At 44.8% G+C, this 16,181-nt stretch overlaps 1 protein-coding gene across 2 annotated transcripts in view; it reads left to right on the top strand.

The window, feature by feature from the left end:
• taf2 (TAF2 RNA polymerase II, TATA box binding protein (TBP)-associated factor) overlaps positions 1 to 15,589 on the top strand; it is a 17,397-nt gene extending 1,808 nt beyond the window's left edge. The window contains exons 5-26 of one of the 2 annotated variants that reach the window (XM_027011726.2): positions 155 to 296; positions 708 to 939; positions 1,369 to 1,553; positions 1,927 to 2,040; positions 4,067 to 4,166; positions 4,304 to 4,389; positions 4,755 to 4,860; positions 5,188 to 5,342; positions 5,732 to 5,846; positions 6,204 to 6,313; positions 6,558 to 6,623; positions 7,623 to 7,875; positions 8,462 to 8,602; positions 8,796 to 8,906; positions 9,124 to 9,317; positions 10,822 to 10,961; positions 12,058 to 12,127; positions 12,385 to 12,494; positions 13,470 to 13,678; positions 13,783 to 13,944; positions 14,114 to 14,216; positions 14,417 to 15,589. In XM_027011726.2, the coding sequence (XP_026867527.2) occupies positions 155 to 296; positions 708 to 939; positions 1,369 to 1,553; positions 1,927 to 2,040; positions 4,067 to 4,166; positions 4,304 to 4,389; positions 4,755 to 4,860; positions 5,188 to 5,342; positions 5,732 to 5,846; positions 6,204 to 6,313; positions 6,558 to 6,623; positions 7,623 to 7,875; positions 8,462 to 8,602; positions 8,796 to 8,906; positions 9,124 to 9,317; positions 10,822 to 10,961; positions 12,058 to 12,127; positions 12,385 to 12,494; positions 13,470 to 13,678; positions 13,783 to 13,944; positions 14,114 to 14,216; positions 14,417 to 14,694 (3,182 nt within the window). In that variant the 3' untranslated portion in view covers positions 14,695 to 15,589. Of the gene's footprint in view, positions 1 to 154; positions 297 to 707; positions 940 to 1,368; positions 1,554 to 1,926; positions 2,041 to 4,066; positions 4,167 to 4,303; positions 4,390 to 4,724; positions 4,861 to 5,187; positions 5,343 to 5,731; positions 5,847 to 6,203; positions 6,314 to 6,557; positions 6,624 to 7,622; positions 7,876 to 8,461; positions 8,603 to 8,795; positions 8,907 to 9,123; positions 9,318 to 10,821; positions 10,962 to 12,057; positions 12,128 to 12,384; positions 12,495 to 13,469; positions 13,679 to 13,782; positions 13,945 to 14,113; positions 14,217 to 14,416 lie in introns of both variants that reach the window. The other variant, XM_027011727.2, reaches the window with a different exon arrangement.
• Positions 15,590 to 16,181: the final 592 nt, after the last annotated feature.

Genomic DNA, 16,181 nt, shown 5'->3' with positions numbered 1-16,181 from the left:
TATGCAACCCAGTCTTCTACACTATACTATTACTGTTAGAAAATAGATAAATACATAATGTCTCTCTTAGTCTGGAATATTTGGATGTTTGGAGTGAATGTTATCTGTGTGTGCATGTGTTTGTGTCCATTGGTGTGCACTGTGGTGTGTTTAGAGATGAAAGTTCTGAAGGTGTATATCGAGTTCTCCCTGGACCAGCCGAAGGGGGGCCTGCATTTCGTTGTGCCTGACGTGGAAGGCAGCCTGGCAGAGAGGGGAGCTCACGTCTTCTCCTTTGGTTACCAAAACTCCACTCGGTAAGCACTGTACATTCTATGAAGGACCTTCGTGCTGAATGAACTCTTTTCCATGGAATAAAGCTCTTTGTATGTACATATTAGTAGTGTTTTGCCCATAAGTACACTTGAAAGTAAGCTTCGGCTAACTCCAATACTTTTAAGTACTGCGAAGTGCGACAGCTTTTCAGACTCTTGACTGAAAGCCACACTGTATAAGCTCACTGGGTGTGCACATTCCTGTGTTTGTGGTGCGAACATGCATGTCTTTGTGCTGTGTGTGGGTGTGAGCATGGGCGTATTTGTCATGAGTATGCGTGTGGTACACGCGCGTGTGTGTTTGTTGTGTATGTTTGTGGTGTGTGAGTGCGGGTGTATGTGGTGCATGTTTTGTGCACGCAAGTACACGTCTCATCTGTGCGTGTGCTCCAGGTTCTGGTTTCCTTGTGTGGACTCCTTCTCTGAGCTGTGTACATGGAAGCTGGAGTTCACTGTGGATGCTGCCATGGTTGCTGTGTCATGCGGTGACCTGGTCGAGACCATCTACACCCATGACATGCGCAAGAAGACCTTCCACTACATGCTGCCCATCCCCACAGCCGCACCCAACATCTCCCTCGCCGTAGGGCCCTTCGAGATCCTTGTGGACCCTTACATGCACGAGGTGGGTGAGACAGAGCCTGCAACTTGTCTCTACCCTTCACTACCCCACATTGTCATCAGGCACTATGTTCAATGAAGAAAGAAGGCCTGAAAGCTCCCCCCCCCATGCCACTTTGACCACTAGGTGGCAATGTTTAGTGGCTGTGTTTTTCATGGAAATTGTTGTGATGTTTAAAGCACTGAATAACCTTTGCTTGCCAGGTCTGGCTCCTAACAGGTTCTGTTTGCAGTGTACCTTGCAGTCTGGCTATAATATTGTACAACCACTGGCCTCGTGAACATGTTTCTCTGCCTTGGCAAACAAACGCTCCTTGGCGTCTTTTCCCGACCCACATTTATTTGCATCTTTTACATATGCATGAGCGTGGGCGCCCCACCATTGGTTCCAGGCCATGTTGTGACAGTGCATTGTATTGCCCCCCACGTGCAGGTGACACACTTCTGCCTGCCCCAGCTGCTGCCCCTCCTCAAGCACACCATGTCCTACCTGCACGAGGTGTTCGAGTTCTATGAGGAGATCCTGACGTGCCGCTACCCCTACTCCTGCTTCAAGACCGTCTTCGTGGACGAGGCTTACGTCCAGGTGGCATCCTATGCCTCCATGAGCATCTTCAGGTGAGTGGCTAAGATTCCATGCCACCTTCTCCACTTGCTTACCTGCAAGTTTTGTTTAATAGCAATGCAGAATCGTGTAGCTAGATAAGTTTGCATTTTTGGTGAGTAGTTAACTTAGTATGTCTGACAATTCACTTGGATTTTGGCAGTGCATGAACATTTTATTCTAAGTGTACTCCAGTTCAAGTTCAAGTTTGGTTTATTTGTCACATACATAGTCATACACAGTATAACTCGCAGTGAAATGGTTGAGAGTGCTCTGTCCAAACTGAGGAAAAAGAAAACAGGTGCATAGAGAGTGCATTTACTCCCTTAAATACGTGAGTGTGTGTGTGTGTGTGTGTGTGTGTGTGTGTGGTTCTCCCCTTCTCAGTACCAATCTGCTGCACAGTGGTTTGATCATAGACCAGACCCCGGCGACACGGCGCTACCTCGCACAGGCTCTGGCACAGCAGTTTTTTGGCTGCTTCATCTCGCGCATGTCCTGGTATGTGTCCCATCTACCATTTCCGCCCCTGGCCCCGCCCCTCACCCTCAGCAGTGTCTCCTGTGTGTCCACCTTTAAAGTGTAATTAGAGATATCCTTGTCCCTCTCTTTCTCTCTCCAGCATCTTTTCGCCTTTTCTGTGTTATATGGAGGACATGCTGGTATTAAGCCCACTTTTCCATGTTTGTGCGTGTGTGCGCGTGTTTGTGTGTGTGTGTGTGTGTGTGTGTGTGTGTGTGTGTGTGTGTGTGTGTTGGGAAGAGCAACACCCTTTTGCAATTGACCTTCCAAACTGAAACTTCAATTGTACAATACTCTCCTCATATTTGTTCCAAGTGTCTAAAACCTGAATCAGATGTGGATGTTTCAGATCCATATATTCCCTCAGCTGGCCAACTGGAAGACTGGATTTGCATTCATACTGATAAGAGTTGCCTGCAGGTATTTATTTGTGCGATTTAGTGCTATTCAGCCCTGTAATTGAAGCCAGCCAGAGAGATTTCACCTACTTGTCCCTTCTGCACACTGTGGACTTACCCCAAGACTTTTACATGCTTGTACATAGTGTGGACAAACAAGCAGAATGCTGCCAGGACCTTTCTTTCTCATTCCAGAGGCCTTGTTCTTGTGCAAATGCTCTCCTTTTACAGTTGAAAGCTTATGGTTTAAAACGAAGGTAGCTGTAAATACATATTCCGGTAATGCAAATGCATTGTGTTTTTTGTTTTGTTTATTTTCTTTTGTGTTCTCTAAAGAGCATATTCCATAAATTAGTTTTCCATTGCATTCGCATATTCATTGGCCATTTGCTCTTTCTTTGAGCGTCTTCCGTATTTCAAAGAAATTTAATATCCACTACTGGACCTAATTAAATGAGAACTGTGTTACAGATGTACATGCTATGTAGAGGCTGACCATTTTCACAAAACGTTTTTAAAAACAAAAACACCCCCCCCTCCGATCTCCCAATGTTAATCACAGGTAGCCATAGCCGCTGGTAAAAGAGGTTAGCCTTGCCTACATACTCCGTGAACTGGAATGAAAGCCTGACCAAGAAGGGGCATGTTTCTGTTATTTCTGTGGTTTTGGCTAGCACTCATATTTTACTGGACAATGTCTAATGGAGCCAGCACACAAGTCCTTTTGTTTTTGTTCTTGTTTTTTGTTTTTGTTTGGTTGTTTGTTTTTAAAGAAATGTTTTTGACAAAGACTGGATGTTGCGCAATGCTCATGTTTCCATGGTTACTGCAGTGACATTAGAAAGGCTGAGTGTGATGCTCTTGTTTTACATGAACAGCCTATACTTGTCTCATTTGCCTCCTAAAAAGCATTGTTTACAGTGTGCCTTGTCTAGCTCCTAACAGGCAGTCATCTGGCTCCTAACAGGCACTGTTTGCATTGTGCCTTGCCCTGGTAATGATGGCTTGCAACTGCTGCCCTCATGAACACTGATGAGGCTGAAGTGTTTGGGCTGCCTATCTGTGGTTCCACCCTGTGTTCTAATGCTCTGCTATGAGTTCTGCTGGAAAATATATGGGTTAAAAATAGATAAGTACAGGACTTGAAGATATACAGGGTGTTTAGCCATTCTGGTTGAGTCTGGTGGGGCTGAATGTTTTCATTGGATGACTTACTGAAAGCAACTCGCTTTCTGAGATGCTTAGGCCATGTTGTCACCTGTGAGTCCTTGTAACTGTGAAAGTAAGTTGCTTTTTCTAGAAGGAGGTTAAGTTCCTATCTAAGATGATACTAGTATTTCACTGTTGTGAACCTGGACATTCAAAGAGGTGAGGTGGAGAGGAGTGTTTCTGATACTTTAAGCCAGAACCAGAGTGTAATTATTCCAGTGCAGTGCAGTTTTGTGACACAAACTGTTTGGCGATTTTTCTTTCTTTCAAGAGGCTAGCAAGAAACCTGGATAATAATTTACAAAAATATACATTTTTTTATATAAAAAACAAAAAAAAATAGCAACCAGCCATGTTATGCCCTGGCCTGATGGCATCCCTGTGTATCACTGTTGCAGGTCAGATGAGTGGGTTCTTAAGGGCATTTCAGGCTACATATATGGCCTCTACCTGAAGAAGACCTTCGGCGTCAACGAGTATCGCCACTGGATCAAGCAGGCGAGTCTCTAAACACCAGAACCGTCTTGTGAAATGTTCAGTTTCTTTGGGGTTATTTATTTATTTATTTTTGGCATGACTGTCGCAGTCATCGCAGGTCTCACTCACCCCACCAATCCATCTCACTGTCCCCACAGGAGCTGGATAAGATCGTGGAGTACGAACTGAAGACGGGCGGGGTCCTGCTTCACCCTACATTCACTGGAGGAAAAGAGAAAGACAAGTAAGCACAACATTCTCACCCCAAAGCCAATGCGCACACAATATTACAGCTCAGTAGGTTAAGAGACAGATTAAAACAGAAACACAAAGCTTTTAGCTTCTGCTAATGCCTGAAGAAATATTCCTGGGTAGGGCTCTTCTTTGTACCTCTATAAACTGCCAGCATGTCATGATTTAGTGGCTGTAAGTCTGATGCAAGATGTAAGATGTTTGTAAATTATGCTGACACAGTCATCCACACACTTAATCCATCCATGCTGTCAGTGGTTTGGCCCATACCCCTTCATTTATAATCCGGGGGTGATGGGGCTCTCTTTCTTTTTTTTTCCCCTCCAGCCCGACTCCCCACTTACATTTCTCCATCAGAAACCCCCATACGCTGTCATGGGAGTACTACAAAATGTTCCAGTGCAAGGCCCACCTGGTCATGAGGTTGATCGAGAACCGCATCAGCATGGAGTTCATGTTGCAGGTAATGCCATCATACGCACACACACGCACGAACGAACGATGTCGATCCTTTAATGGCATAATTTTTGCCTGCCTTTTTTGGTTGCATCCTATCCGAACCCTCTGGCGGGTGCATAGCTACGTCAGCTTTCAAGGACGTCCAGCTCGGTTTCCCCCGCAGCTTTACGATCTAATGCTGCTAATACTGAGCGGCAGAAAAGAAAACCACAAAACCAACCTGAGAGCAGCTATTTCTCCTCCAGCTTCGCTTTATGATCAGCCTGACAAACCACCACTGACGCGAGACCAGCTGCTCCTTCCGAAACCCTAACCTCATGTGACCCTGCAGGTGTTCAACAAGTTGCTGAGCCTGGCCAGCACGGCCTCGTCACAGAAGTACCAGTCGCACATGTGGAGTCAGATGCTCCTGTCCACCTCGGGCTTCCTTAAGTCCATCTCCAATGTGTCGGGGAAGGACATCGGACCCCTGATAAAGCAATGGGTGTATCCTCTGCCACAGATTGAGGTGCTCTACTACAATTGCTTACAGGGTTTTGGAAAGAGTTAGACAATTGGTTGTCTGCACACTCAGTGAAGGATCCTTAAATTGTTGAAATGTTCTGTTTAGAGATTATGGCCAATGAAGATATTTATCATTCTTGTAATGTAAATGGTGTGTTCAGAGTAGGCTGGTAATGCAGACACATGTTGCAATCACTAAATGCAGTATTTTGCGATATGTTAAAGACACTTGTGACCCCATGTGACATGTGAGAAAGCTTATTTGAAAAGGCCGGTGCTGGTGTTCTGTGCGGCCCTGGCAGAAGCAGTCCAGGTCTCGGTTAAAGCCCTCCGCTGCCCTCCATCACCGTTTCCTTTAGCGTCCACCTCAGTGACCAGAGCGGCGTGGTCAAGTTCTTCGGGAGTTTTGCCTTCAACAGGAAGAGGAACGTTCTGGAACTGGAGATCCGCCAGGACTGCACCTCCTCCGGCACACAGAAATATGTGGTGAGCCAGCGCTTGCCTCCATGGGTGGGAGGGTGAGGGAGGATTGTTAGTTTAAGACAGTTTGTGACAATTTGATGTGGTGAGGCAATGGTATCATGTGTTGCATGCATGCTCTTGGGTGGTCTTGACGCTCCGACCTTGATTATATGAGAGTAACATTGAATTGTGTGTGTGCATGTGTGTCTGTTCTTTTTTTGTCTGTTCTTTTTACGTGTGTATGTATGTGCATGTGTGTGTGTGTGTGTGTGTGTGTGTGTATATCTGCTGGTGTGTGTATATGTATGCGTGCATTTATGTGCGTGCGTGTGTGTGTGTGTGTGTGTGTGTGTGTGTGTGTGTGTGTGTGCACGTACGCAGGGCCCAATTAAAGTGACGGTTCAGGAGCTGGATGGATCCTTCAACCACACGCTGCAGATTGAGGAGAATAGCCTGAAGCATGACATACCTTGCCACTCTAAGAGTAGGAGGTACAGCCTCACCAAACACGTGGCTGCTGCTCTAGTGGACACTTTCCAGGTCACAGAGGACAGCTGGGTCTGGGTTAAAGTACACTGATTCCACTTGTTTATCCTGATTATCTTGTACATCCAGGGCATGAGCACATATCACCACCTTATTCATTCTTGAGTTCAAAACCCTAGATTGGGCACTTGGATGTTTTGATTTTGCTGTCGGTGTGTTGTGCCTGCAAGTGGCTCCTTACTGTTTCAGGAACAAGAAGAAAAAGATTCCTCTGATGAACGGAGAAGAAGTCGACATGGACCTGTCAGCCATGGAGTAAGCTTCTGGCCCTTCCCCCTAGCTCACGCCACCTCCAGGCCTTGCCGCCGTTGCATCACTCTTCTTCCTAGTTCAAGTTGTTCACAGAAAGCCATTTAATTTCAACCACATGTCAGGCATCTTACAAAACTTCACTGTCTGCTAGAAATTAGATCATGTGTTCAGCCAGTTCATTGTTTGTTTAAAAAAACAAAACAAAAATACAATTGCAGGAGAAAACTATAGGAGGCTCATGACTAAAGTTCAGTTCTCACTGGGGATGCACCCAGTCAACTGGTATCAATTAATAAAGCAAAAAAAATGTATGCAGTCAATATCATACTATTACTTTGAAACAGGCGACAGTTAGCGAGATGTTTCAAAAGGGAAAAGATGCCACCCATAATGTTTCATGCATAGGCTAAACAAGAAGCAAAACCACTAAAATTTTCTGTGTAGTTCTTTTCCAAATGATTGGCTGCAATTATTGGCCAGCAGTTTTCATGTTGGTGCATCACCAGTCCAGACGGTTTTACCGGAGTTGCAGGAAAGCTGACGAGGCATTGGCCTGTGTGCCAGGGGTGAGAGCAGTAGAGGCAGGAGCAGGGCCCCTAGAGGCAGCAGGGAGGCAGAGCTAAGGCGAGCAGCAGCTTCACCCACTGCCTTCTGCAACCCACGGTGAGAGCAGAGACGGTGGGCTTGTACAAAGGGCAGGTGGGTTAGGTTCCCAAGGGATCAGATCCGCCAAACGCAGGAGGCAACTGGCCAACACAAACATGTTTGTGCACATCCCTACACATGTCTGAATAAACCGAAGAGAATCTAAAAGAGAGGAAAGCGGTTAAATATAATTTTATAATACCTATAAAACCTGGAGTACTTTTCCATATTCCAGGGAGCTATATTCAAGGAAGCATTTAGCTGTATGACACAGTATAACAGTAAAAGTTGGTGTTCCTATAATCTAATATCCATTGTATATAACTGGTGAACCTCCTTTCCGTGTGGCTCCAACAGTGCAGACTCGCCCCTGCTGTGGATCCGGATTGACCCGGACATGTCCATCCTGCGGAAGGTGGAGTTCGAGCAGGCCGACTTCATGTGGCAGTACCAGTTGCGATACGAGCGTGACGTTGTGGCCCAGGAGGAGGCCATCTCTGCCCTGGAGGTCTTCCCCACAGCAGCATCGCGCCTGGCCCTCACCGACATCCTGGAGCAGGACCAGTGCTTCTACCGAGTGCGCATGCAGGCCTGCTTCTGCCTGGCCAAGGTGAACCTTCTTGCATGACTGCTCAACACTTTTGAGCTCCTTGCCGGGTCAAAGGTTTGGTCCATTGGAGAATGAGAAATCTCCTGACAGAACAGAAATGGTTCTGGCTGCTATGTTGTGACCAGTGGTTTTACTGTAACATACACAGTTAGCATATGCTTGGTGTGGGAGTTACTTAAGTCTCATTATGACTCATGCCAACTGTTGAAGATGTTGGTAACTCATGGCACCCTCCAAACTAAAAGCCTCTTAGATAAAACAGTTTTATGGACTTTCTCACTGGTAAAAGCATATAGAACACTATACATCTTTATTGCCCAGCTAAGGCAGGATTGCCTTTGATTTAGCAAAGAAGATGCATACCGATCTTCTTAAATTCAGTACATTGCAAGATATTTACAAAATGTGAAATTTATAAACCTGCCAGTATTTATAGGCATCAGTCCATCAAAATCAGTTCCTTTTCAATGTGCGAAATCCAGTGCTTCTCCCGGTATTTGTGTTGCCTTTGAAGATGATGAGGTTCTGAATGGGCTTTACAGCACATTGCTGGATCACCCACTGAAACAAGCCGTTTATGCCGCAGATCGCCAATGCCATGGTAAGCACCTGGACGGGACCTCCAGCCATGAAGTCCCTCTTCACCCGCATGTTCTGTTGCAAAAGCTGCCCGAATATCGTCAAGACCAACAACTTCATCAACTTCCAGAGCTATTTCCTGCAGAAGGTACTGTCCAGCAGCTTCGACTTCCATGCTACGACCCTCTGTAATTTTCAAAGTTTTTTTTTTTTCAGTTTTCCATCCGACTTTACATACCCAAACTGTAAGACTTGGTAGCTTTAAAAGTATGTTGCTGTGTTGTGTAATGAATTATCAGTGGTTGTCATGTGACTGATGATGCGCTTCCTATTCTTGGCAGACTATGCCTGTGGCAATGGCTTTGCTCAGGGACATTCACAACCTCTGCCCCAAAGAGGTTCTCAACTTCATTCTGGATCTCATCAAGTATAACGACAACAGAAAGAATAAGGTCGGTCATTAAAATCCAATTAAAACTCATATTAACCGAGAATCAGGCAGTCTCCAAGGACTTGGTCATCATTTCTACCCACTCGCTTACATAGGCTCTTCGTTGGTTTGTTTGGTTTGAACAGTGCCTAGGAAAATGAAGCCTGAGCTTAATGAAGGTGAATTTAATTTAGTAGGAGCAGGGTAGTTATAGTAATGCTTTGCCCCCGATCTGCCAGTTTTCAGACAACTACTACCGGGCAGAGCTGATTGATGCTCTGACCAACTCGCTGACGCCGGCCATCAGCGTGAACAACGAGGTGCGCACAGTGGAGAGCTTGAGCGCTGACGTGCGCCTCGTTCTCGAGGAGGTCACGCGCTTCCTCAACATGGAGAAACTGCTGCCCAGCTACCGCAACACCATCACGGTCAGGTACGGTGACAAGGCCAGGAATCACGGGCTTTGAACGCAGCCGTGGGTTTGCGGGAGCGTGTTCCAAGTGTGTCTGTCACTGAATGCATTTTTTCTGATGCCCTTTTGCCTCAACACACCAGAAGCATGTCAGAGTAAGCAGTTTTTACTTGACCCATCCAGCTGTTGCATTGCTAAAACTAATGTTTAAAGAGGCAGTGTTTTCACTGCTTTCTACTGATTAGAAACCATGCAGCATGTAGAGACCAGTCAGCTGTTGCCTGACCATAGTTGGCCTTGTGCAAGGGTCAAGGAAACGTTTACTTTGAATGGTCAAATTGCTTACTCAGTACACACAGAAATCTTCACAGAAACACCCCCCACCTCTTCCATTATTTCATAGGTGTTGCAGGCCTTAACTATCGTGTCTGGCAGCTGAACATTGTTAGTTGAAATGTATAACAAATGTAGATAATAAAACTACTGTGCACTGAAGAGTGTTTGCTTGTTGGGGGTGGGCTAAGGTCAAACTCACCCCTACCCTCTAATCTGACTTCCAGTAAGAACCCTGAAGGTGGGTCAGATAAACAAACAGGAATGTTTACTTTGTGTCATCCTACATGACTCTTTCAACACTCAATGCATACCCATTTGTTTATGTCTCTTGTCCAGTGTTGATAGTATATTTGGGGATGACTTTTTTAAAGAGTAAGCTTGAGCCAGAGCCCCTCATGATCTGTACCACTTTTTTAGAATCACATTATTACTTATTAATGTGTTGGGCCTTCAGAAAGAATTTATTTTTGGAAAAAAGGTTATATTTTTAGACATAAAATATTATATTGAAATTTTATTGCTGCCTTATTGTATGCCTTATTACATTATAGGGGTGAACCTTTTACATGACATAGTAAAAATAATTACCGATTTTATTTAAAGATTTTTTTTTACATTAAAAAAAAAAATTTTGTTGGCTCATAGTATCTGTAGCATTTGTTAGCTGAATGGTGTGATTCATCATGAAATGTCTGAGATTGGTCAGGAAAGCAAACCATAAAATGTTTTGTGATTTGTTAGATGCTTCATTTGCATATTCAGGACAATTGTGATAATACCAAAGGCCCATGTTGCTATAACCATCACAAATGATATATCATGCAGCTCCAGTGAGTGATGTAGTTTGGATACAAAGATTTGTTAATTTATCTTAATAAAGTTATAAGTAATTTTCCAGGGATTCTACTTCACGTTATGAAACAGCAATTATACTGACACCTAGTGGCCTGGATGTTTCTGAGATTCTGTACTAAATCTCCCTTTATGGGACCAGCTATATGGAGCATAAACTGGTTCAGCATAAACTGCACTTAAAAGAAAAGGGTCAAAATAATCACTTTCATAAATATTGTTTGCTACTTCTTTGCAGTAAAAATGACTTATTGCTCCTTTAAGGGTTATTCAGTAACTACATGTATTACCTGTATAGAGAGAGAAGACCACCTTGTCTTTTGTCCTGTCTGCACAGTTGTCTCCGGGCCATCCGGATGCTGCAGAAGAACGGACACCTACCCAGTGACCCCAGTCTGTTCAAGTCCTATGCGGAGTACGGTCACTTTGTGGACGTGAGGATCGCCGCACTCGAGGCTGTGGTGGACTACACCCGAGGTGCCTTGTCATCTTTAAAACATGGGGATGTCCCTGACCTACCACGTGACAAGTTTATTGAGAGTTCTGTAGTGCAAGAGTATTAGAAACGTTTTCAAGCAAAATCGGGAATGGTGCTCATAAACTGACGTGAACTGTCATAGCAGAGCTAAGAGCCATGTCAACGCTATAAATCGTTTATGTAGCTCAAGTAATGTTAATAAGCACAACACATTTAATTGAACTGCGGAGCAGTGTGAACACACACCAATCCGATCTGGAAATCCTTCAGTGCGAGCGAGTGTTTGGTCCTTGAAGGCAAACTGAAGGAGCCATAAAACTTTGACACATGTCCTTAGGACCATCTGCATGTATTTCCCCTTCGAGAGTAAAAGTTGTCATGGAGTGGAAAGCAGACATTATTCACATCTTCAGTTTGTTCCCTCACACAGTGTAAGTTAGAAGGTCTGTATGGGTTCTTACACAGGGTTCTTGGGTATTTAAAAAATAAATTTCTTTAGAAGTATAGAAAAGTATGGAAATCCAGAAAATGTTTTGGAAGAAATTGATATTCTGTTATTGAAAATGCGCTCTGTAAAATCGTGGCTCTGGATTACTTAGATCTGGATTACTTAGAAGGACAAATATCTGATAAATGCAACTAATATAAATTCTAAGTTGATAGTTTAGCCTAAGATTCCTGTTTATCACACCAGGGAAAATTGCACTGGTAGTGAAAAAGCACTATCAACATTTTTCACAGATGTGTACAGGATTACAGACGAGTGAGGAATTTAGTCCAAATCCATGTCTGCTAGTTCATAATAGTCCTACATAGATAATACTTAATATTTCACACAGCAGTAGTGTTTTGTAGTTGTAAGCAGCAAAAGCTAACAGTGTGTATTAAGGGTGGATATAATGTGTGCTAACAATACATACATTACGAGGAGCCTCTCCCATCTCTGTCATTAACATTTCTTACATTTCTTATCCTGCGCAAATCGGTCATAAACATTACAGAAGTCTTTTGGTAAAATTACCTTATTACCATTAAATTTACCATTTGAAAAACTAATCTTGACCAAACAATAATTTATTTACTGTCCACTGCCAGTTGACAGAAGCTCAGACGAACTTCAGTGGCTGTTAGACATGGTCCATACGGACCCAGTGCACTACGTCAGGTAAGCTATGCGGCCATCTCTCAATCCCTGTACTATGGTTAAAGAGCATAGCTGGGTTTCCCTGTGATCCTTTGCTATGTTGCTGTGCTATTTTTAGGCTAAACAGTCTTTAGCATGGACAGTGACTAGCATGGATAGTGATTAGAATTACTGAATATTTATTGACGCCAATGAGAATCTGGATATTGTTTGCAAGATCTTTTACATTTAAGGGAAATAATTTTTGTTAATTATGTTATTTACCTTTTTTCTCCCAGGCATAAGATTCTTAGTATGCTGTCCAAGAATCCGCCCTTCACCAAAGCAGCTGAGTCCTGTTTATGCAACGAGGCTCTGGTGGACCAACTGTGGAAACTGATGAACTCAGGTAGGGCTGTCGCACAGCCTGCTGGGAGCCGTAGTCTTAATCACACTGTTGTGATCCACATATGGAATCGCTGTTCCCCTTTACTGTGGAGACTTGGCAGGCAGTGAATAGGTTCTGTGTCTGACTCGTGCATCAGTGCCATGAGTTTTGGCATGTAGCTCTGCTGGGAGCCTTATTTCCACATGCCCGCCCTGACGCCAGCTACCACTCCCTCATCCTCCAGTGGAGGGTGGGCCTTGGTCCATCTTGGGATGTGGAAAATCTCATGAAAAATGATTGTTCACTGTGATTTAATGAAAAGCACACAACACTTCATGATCTGCTCTTGCTCTCGACTGGCTGCACTACATACGAAGTCATGCACATCTGTTCTTTCACAACTCCTGGCAGGGGTTTAAAGGGTCTTGCTCTTATTGTAACAGGGTTGACTCTGTTTAAAGGGTCCTGCTTTTATTGTAACAGGGTTGACTCTGCAAGGCCCCCGCTTCTGTACTTGGTGGTTTGCAGCCATTCTTGGCAGTCGGAGCACCACATCCGTGCCAGCATAATCGAAGTCCACCTCCACGTTTGTGTTAGTCCTCGAGCTGTTTTCATACTTCGGTTTTTGACCTGCACTGCATGTGTTTCACACATATAGGATGCTCTTGGCAATTTTGGCAGTTTGTGACATTATACGGAATAGCCCACATCTCAGAATAACTAAATAACTACCGCTGTAACAGTAATCTTTCCTAATTTAAGATGGTTTCCAAGGATGGTGGGTATGATAATGTTACCATCGCCACAATAAATTGTCATTTTATGATTTTTAAGCCTATTGTGGGAGTTTCTTGGTACTTCTACAATAGGCATACAATAATGTGCTAACTATTTTAAAATGACATACGTTTCATATATAAAAAAACTTGAAAAGAGATTGACTAGATGAGCGAGTTACCCAGAGATCTGCGCTAACTGCTGAGCGGCCATTGACAGGTACGTCTCATGACTGGCGCCTGCGGTGTGACGCGGTGAACCTGTACCACACGCTGTTTGGCCTGAGCAGGCCCTCGTGCCTGCCTCTCCCTGAGTTGGGCCTCGTGCTCAACCTGAAGGAGAAGAAGGCCGTGCTCAACCCCACCATTAAGCCGGAGCAGGATGCCAGTGTCCCCGAGCCGCCTCCCGAGCTGGTCTTCGTCAGTTGCGTAAGCAGGCGCGCCACAGATCAGGGCTGCAGCACGATATAAGCATTGACACAAGTCTTGAAGTGCATTAGAGCCACTTACCTTCTCTGATTGGTCATTTGCAGAAGGAGGAGCCTTTCCAAATGAAGGAGGAGCTAGTGTTGAGCGGTGTGGCCCTGGCTCCCCAAGGTCTGAAGAGGAAGGCAGATACTCCGTTGGCCTCGCCTCCTGAACCTGGCCAGGTGCTGCAGGAGGAGACTGTGTTCAAAGGGCCAGTTAAAAGCAGAGTGAGTTCTCACAGTCACTTGGCAGTATAACAACATACAAGCCTCTCTGTGTTTCTGTAAACCTTGGCAGTTTCACATAAATGCCCCATACATGTATTTTTCCACCCTGTGTTTTGAATGTCATTGGTCTCTGATAGGAAAGTGAGTATATTGTGGTGTCCTTCCACAGTTTCCTACCCAAGAGGAAGAGGACATTGATATGGACACTGTCCATGATAGCCAGGCGTTCATCTACCACCACCTCAACATGCTGGAGAGGCCTTCCACACCAGGCAAGCCATGTGTTTAGAAATCAACACATGCACTGTACAGCTGTTCATTTGTAAATAGCACTGGGGAAAGACTGAGAGCAGACTTACTCTCTCCTTAAACTACCCTAAACAAGTCTCAAGAGTCACAGAGTTCTGCTAGAAAAGGTCACTGCTGCTGGTATTTAGCCATTTCCTTCCTTCCTTCCTTCCTCCCCCCTCAGGGAGGGAGCCTCCAGTTGTGGAGCAGCAGGCTGTGATGCCCACGCCAGCCCCTCCCGCACCCCCCTTCGTTAAGGAGAGCTCCGCGCCCTCCAGACACGTGGGAGTGCACCAGCACCACCATCGGCACCACCACGAGCACAAGAAGAAGAAGAAGAAGCACAAGCACAAGCACAAGCACAAGCACAAACACGAAAGCAAGGGCAAGGAAAGGGACAAGGACCGAGACCCCCACGTCTTCGGCAGCAGCCCCGCCCGCTCCCCGTCGCTATCTGACTGAGGGGGCTGGAGGCGGGCTCTTGATCTACACCATGCTTATAGTTTTGTTTGGTTTTTACATAAGATTTGAACTGAAAGCAGAGGTAGGACCTCATCTGCAGCAGAGAGGCAGGCGGTTGATGTTGGTAGCCAAGCCCAGCTCAGTCGTCGCCACTGGAAGGTGGAATGCTATGGCGTCATCAACTGCATTGGTGGCTCTAGAGGTCTCTGGTTTTCTTGAGCCAGTGACTCCACCCCTCGCACTGTCTAGAACTTCAGCGCAGACTCTCACACTGTTCTTAATGTTATTCCTTTTATTAATGTGAGAAAAGGTTTCTCCGCTGATGTCGTCACTAACCCCACCCACCCACACACACACACACACACACACACACACACAAATACACACACTCCTCACCACCAGGACAACCGAAACAGTCTTGCCTGCTTGCCTGATAAAGGACTGCTTTCTGCGAGTGCTTTTATAATGAAACTTCACTTGAACTCTTCAGCTCAGCAAATGCCACCAACATCTCCAGCTACTGGAAATTGTGGTGTGCAAACAGAAATCTGTTTAGTTAAGGCATTACGTCGTTTTTCTATGTAAGCAGCCCGTGCGTAGGGCTGAGTTCCCTCCCGGAGCTGCAGCGTAACATGGGACTCATGAGGAGAAGTGTTCACCATACTTGACAGCTGGTTTGCATTCTGAACTGGCTGTGTATTCCTTTCACTCTGGGTCATCTGGAAGCTCTAATCTCTCCAACCATGGGTTTTAGTTTTCAGATTCTGGGTGGAGGTGGGGGATTACTGCAATAATTGCAGTCATTTTTAATCTTGCTGTTCAATAATGTTTTCAATTTTTTGTCTTATTTTTTTTAACATCTGTAATGTTTGAAATAAACCTTGTTTAATTAAGATTATTTGAAGATTGTTTACTGTCAAATTAGAAAGGGGCAGGCAAACAAATTATCTTTACTGAACAGTATGGGTTTCTCTTGTACGTTTATAGAGTGATGACTCACCCATAACAACTGACACTCAACACTCAAGAGAGAAATAAGTAGGGTTTCCCGCCAAAAGCCACTAAAGTGGTTTGAATTTGACATTGCAGGTGTATTTCTGGTCTGCTCAGTGGGTATCGCGGATCGTGGGGTTCAGAACGTTGTCCTCGTCTTTCAGGAGTTTTGGTGGCGAGTTTTTTGCTTTAACGTCTCCAGGCGGCAGCAGTCGTTGGCTGTGCCCGTTGCTCCCATGACAGCACCCGGCTACAGTAACAAAACTACTCGGGCAACTATTTTTTGGTGCGAGATTCAAATTTGCATGGGATGCAAATTAATTTGTAAATGAATTTTCTACTGTAATAAATATAAAATAGAGTAAATGCCGGATAAAATACGTGGTTTTCTGAGATTTATCTGAAAGTGGAATACTAAATCATTACAAAGTTATCAGTCATTAGCAATCATTAATCATATAAAAACCTTAAGTAGGGAAATTTCGTAAACGTGG

This window comes from Electrophorus electricus, chromosome 10 (genome assembly GCF_013358815.1).
Source record: "Electrophorus electricus isolate fEleEle1 chromosome 10, fEleEle1.pri, whole genome shotgun sequence".
NCBI lineage: Eukaryota > Metazoa > Chordata > Actinopteri > Gymnotiformes > Gymnotidae > Electrophorus > Electrophorus electricus.
The sequence above is the reverse complement of the archived record's forward strand: the minus strand, read 5'-3'. Positions and strand labels throughout refer to the sequence as shown.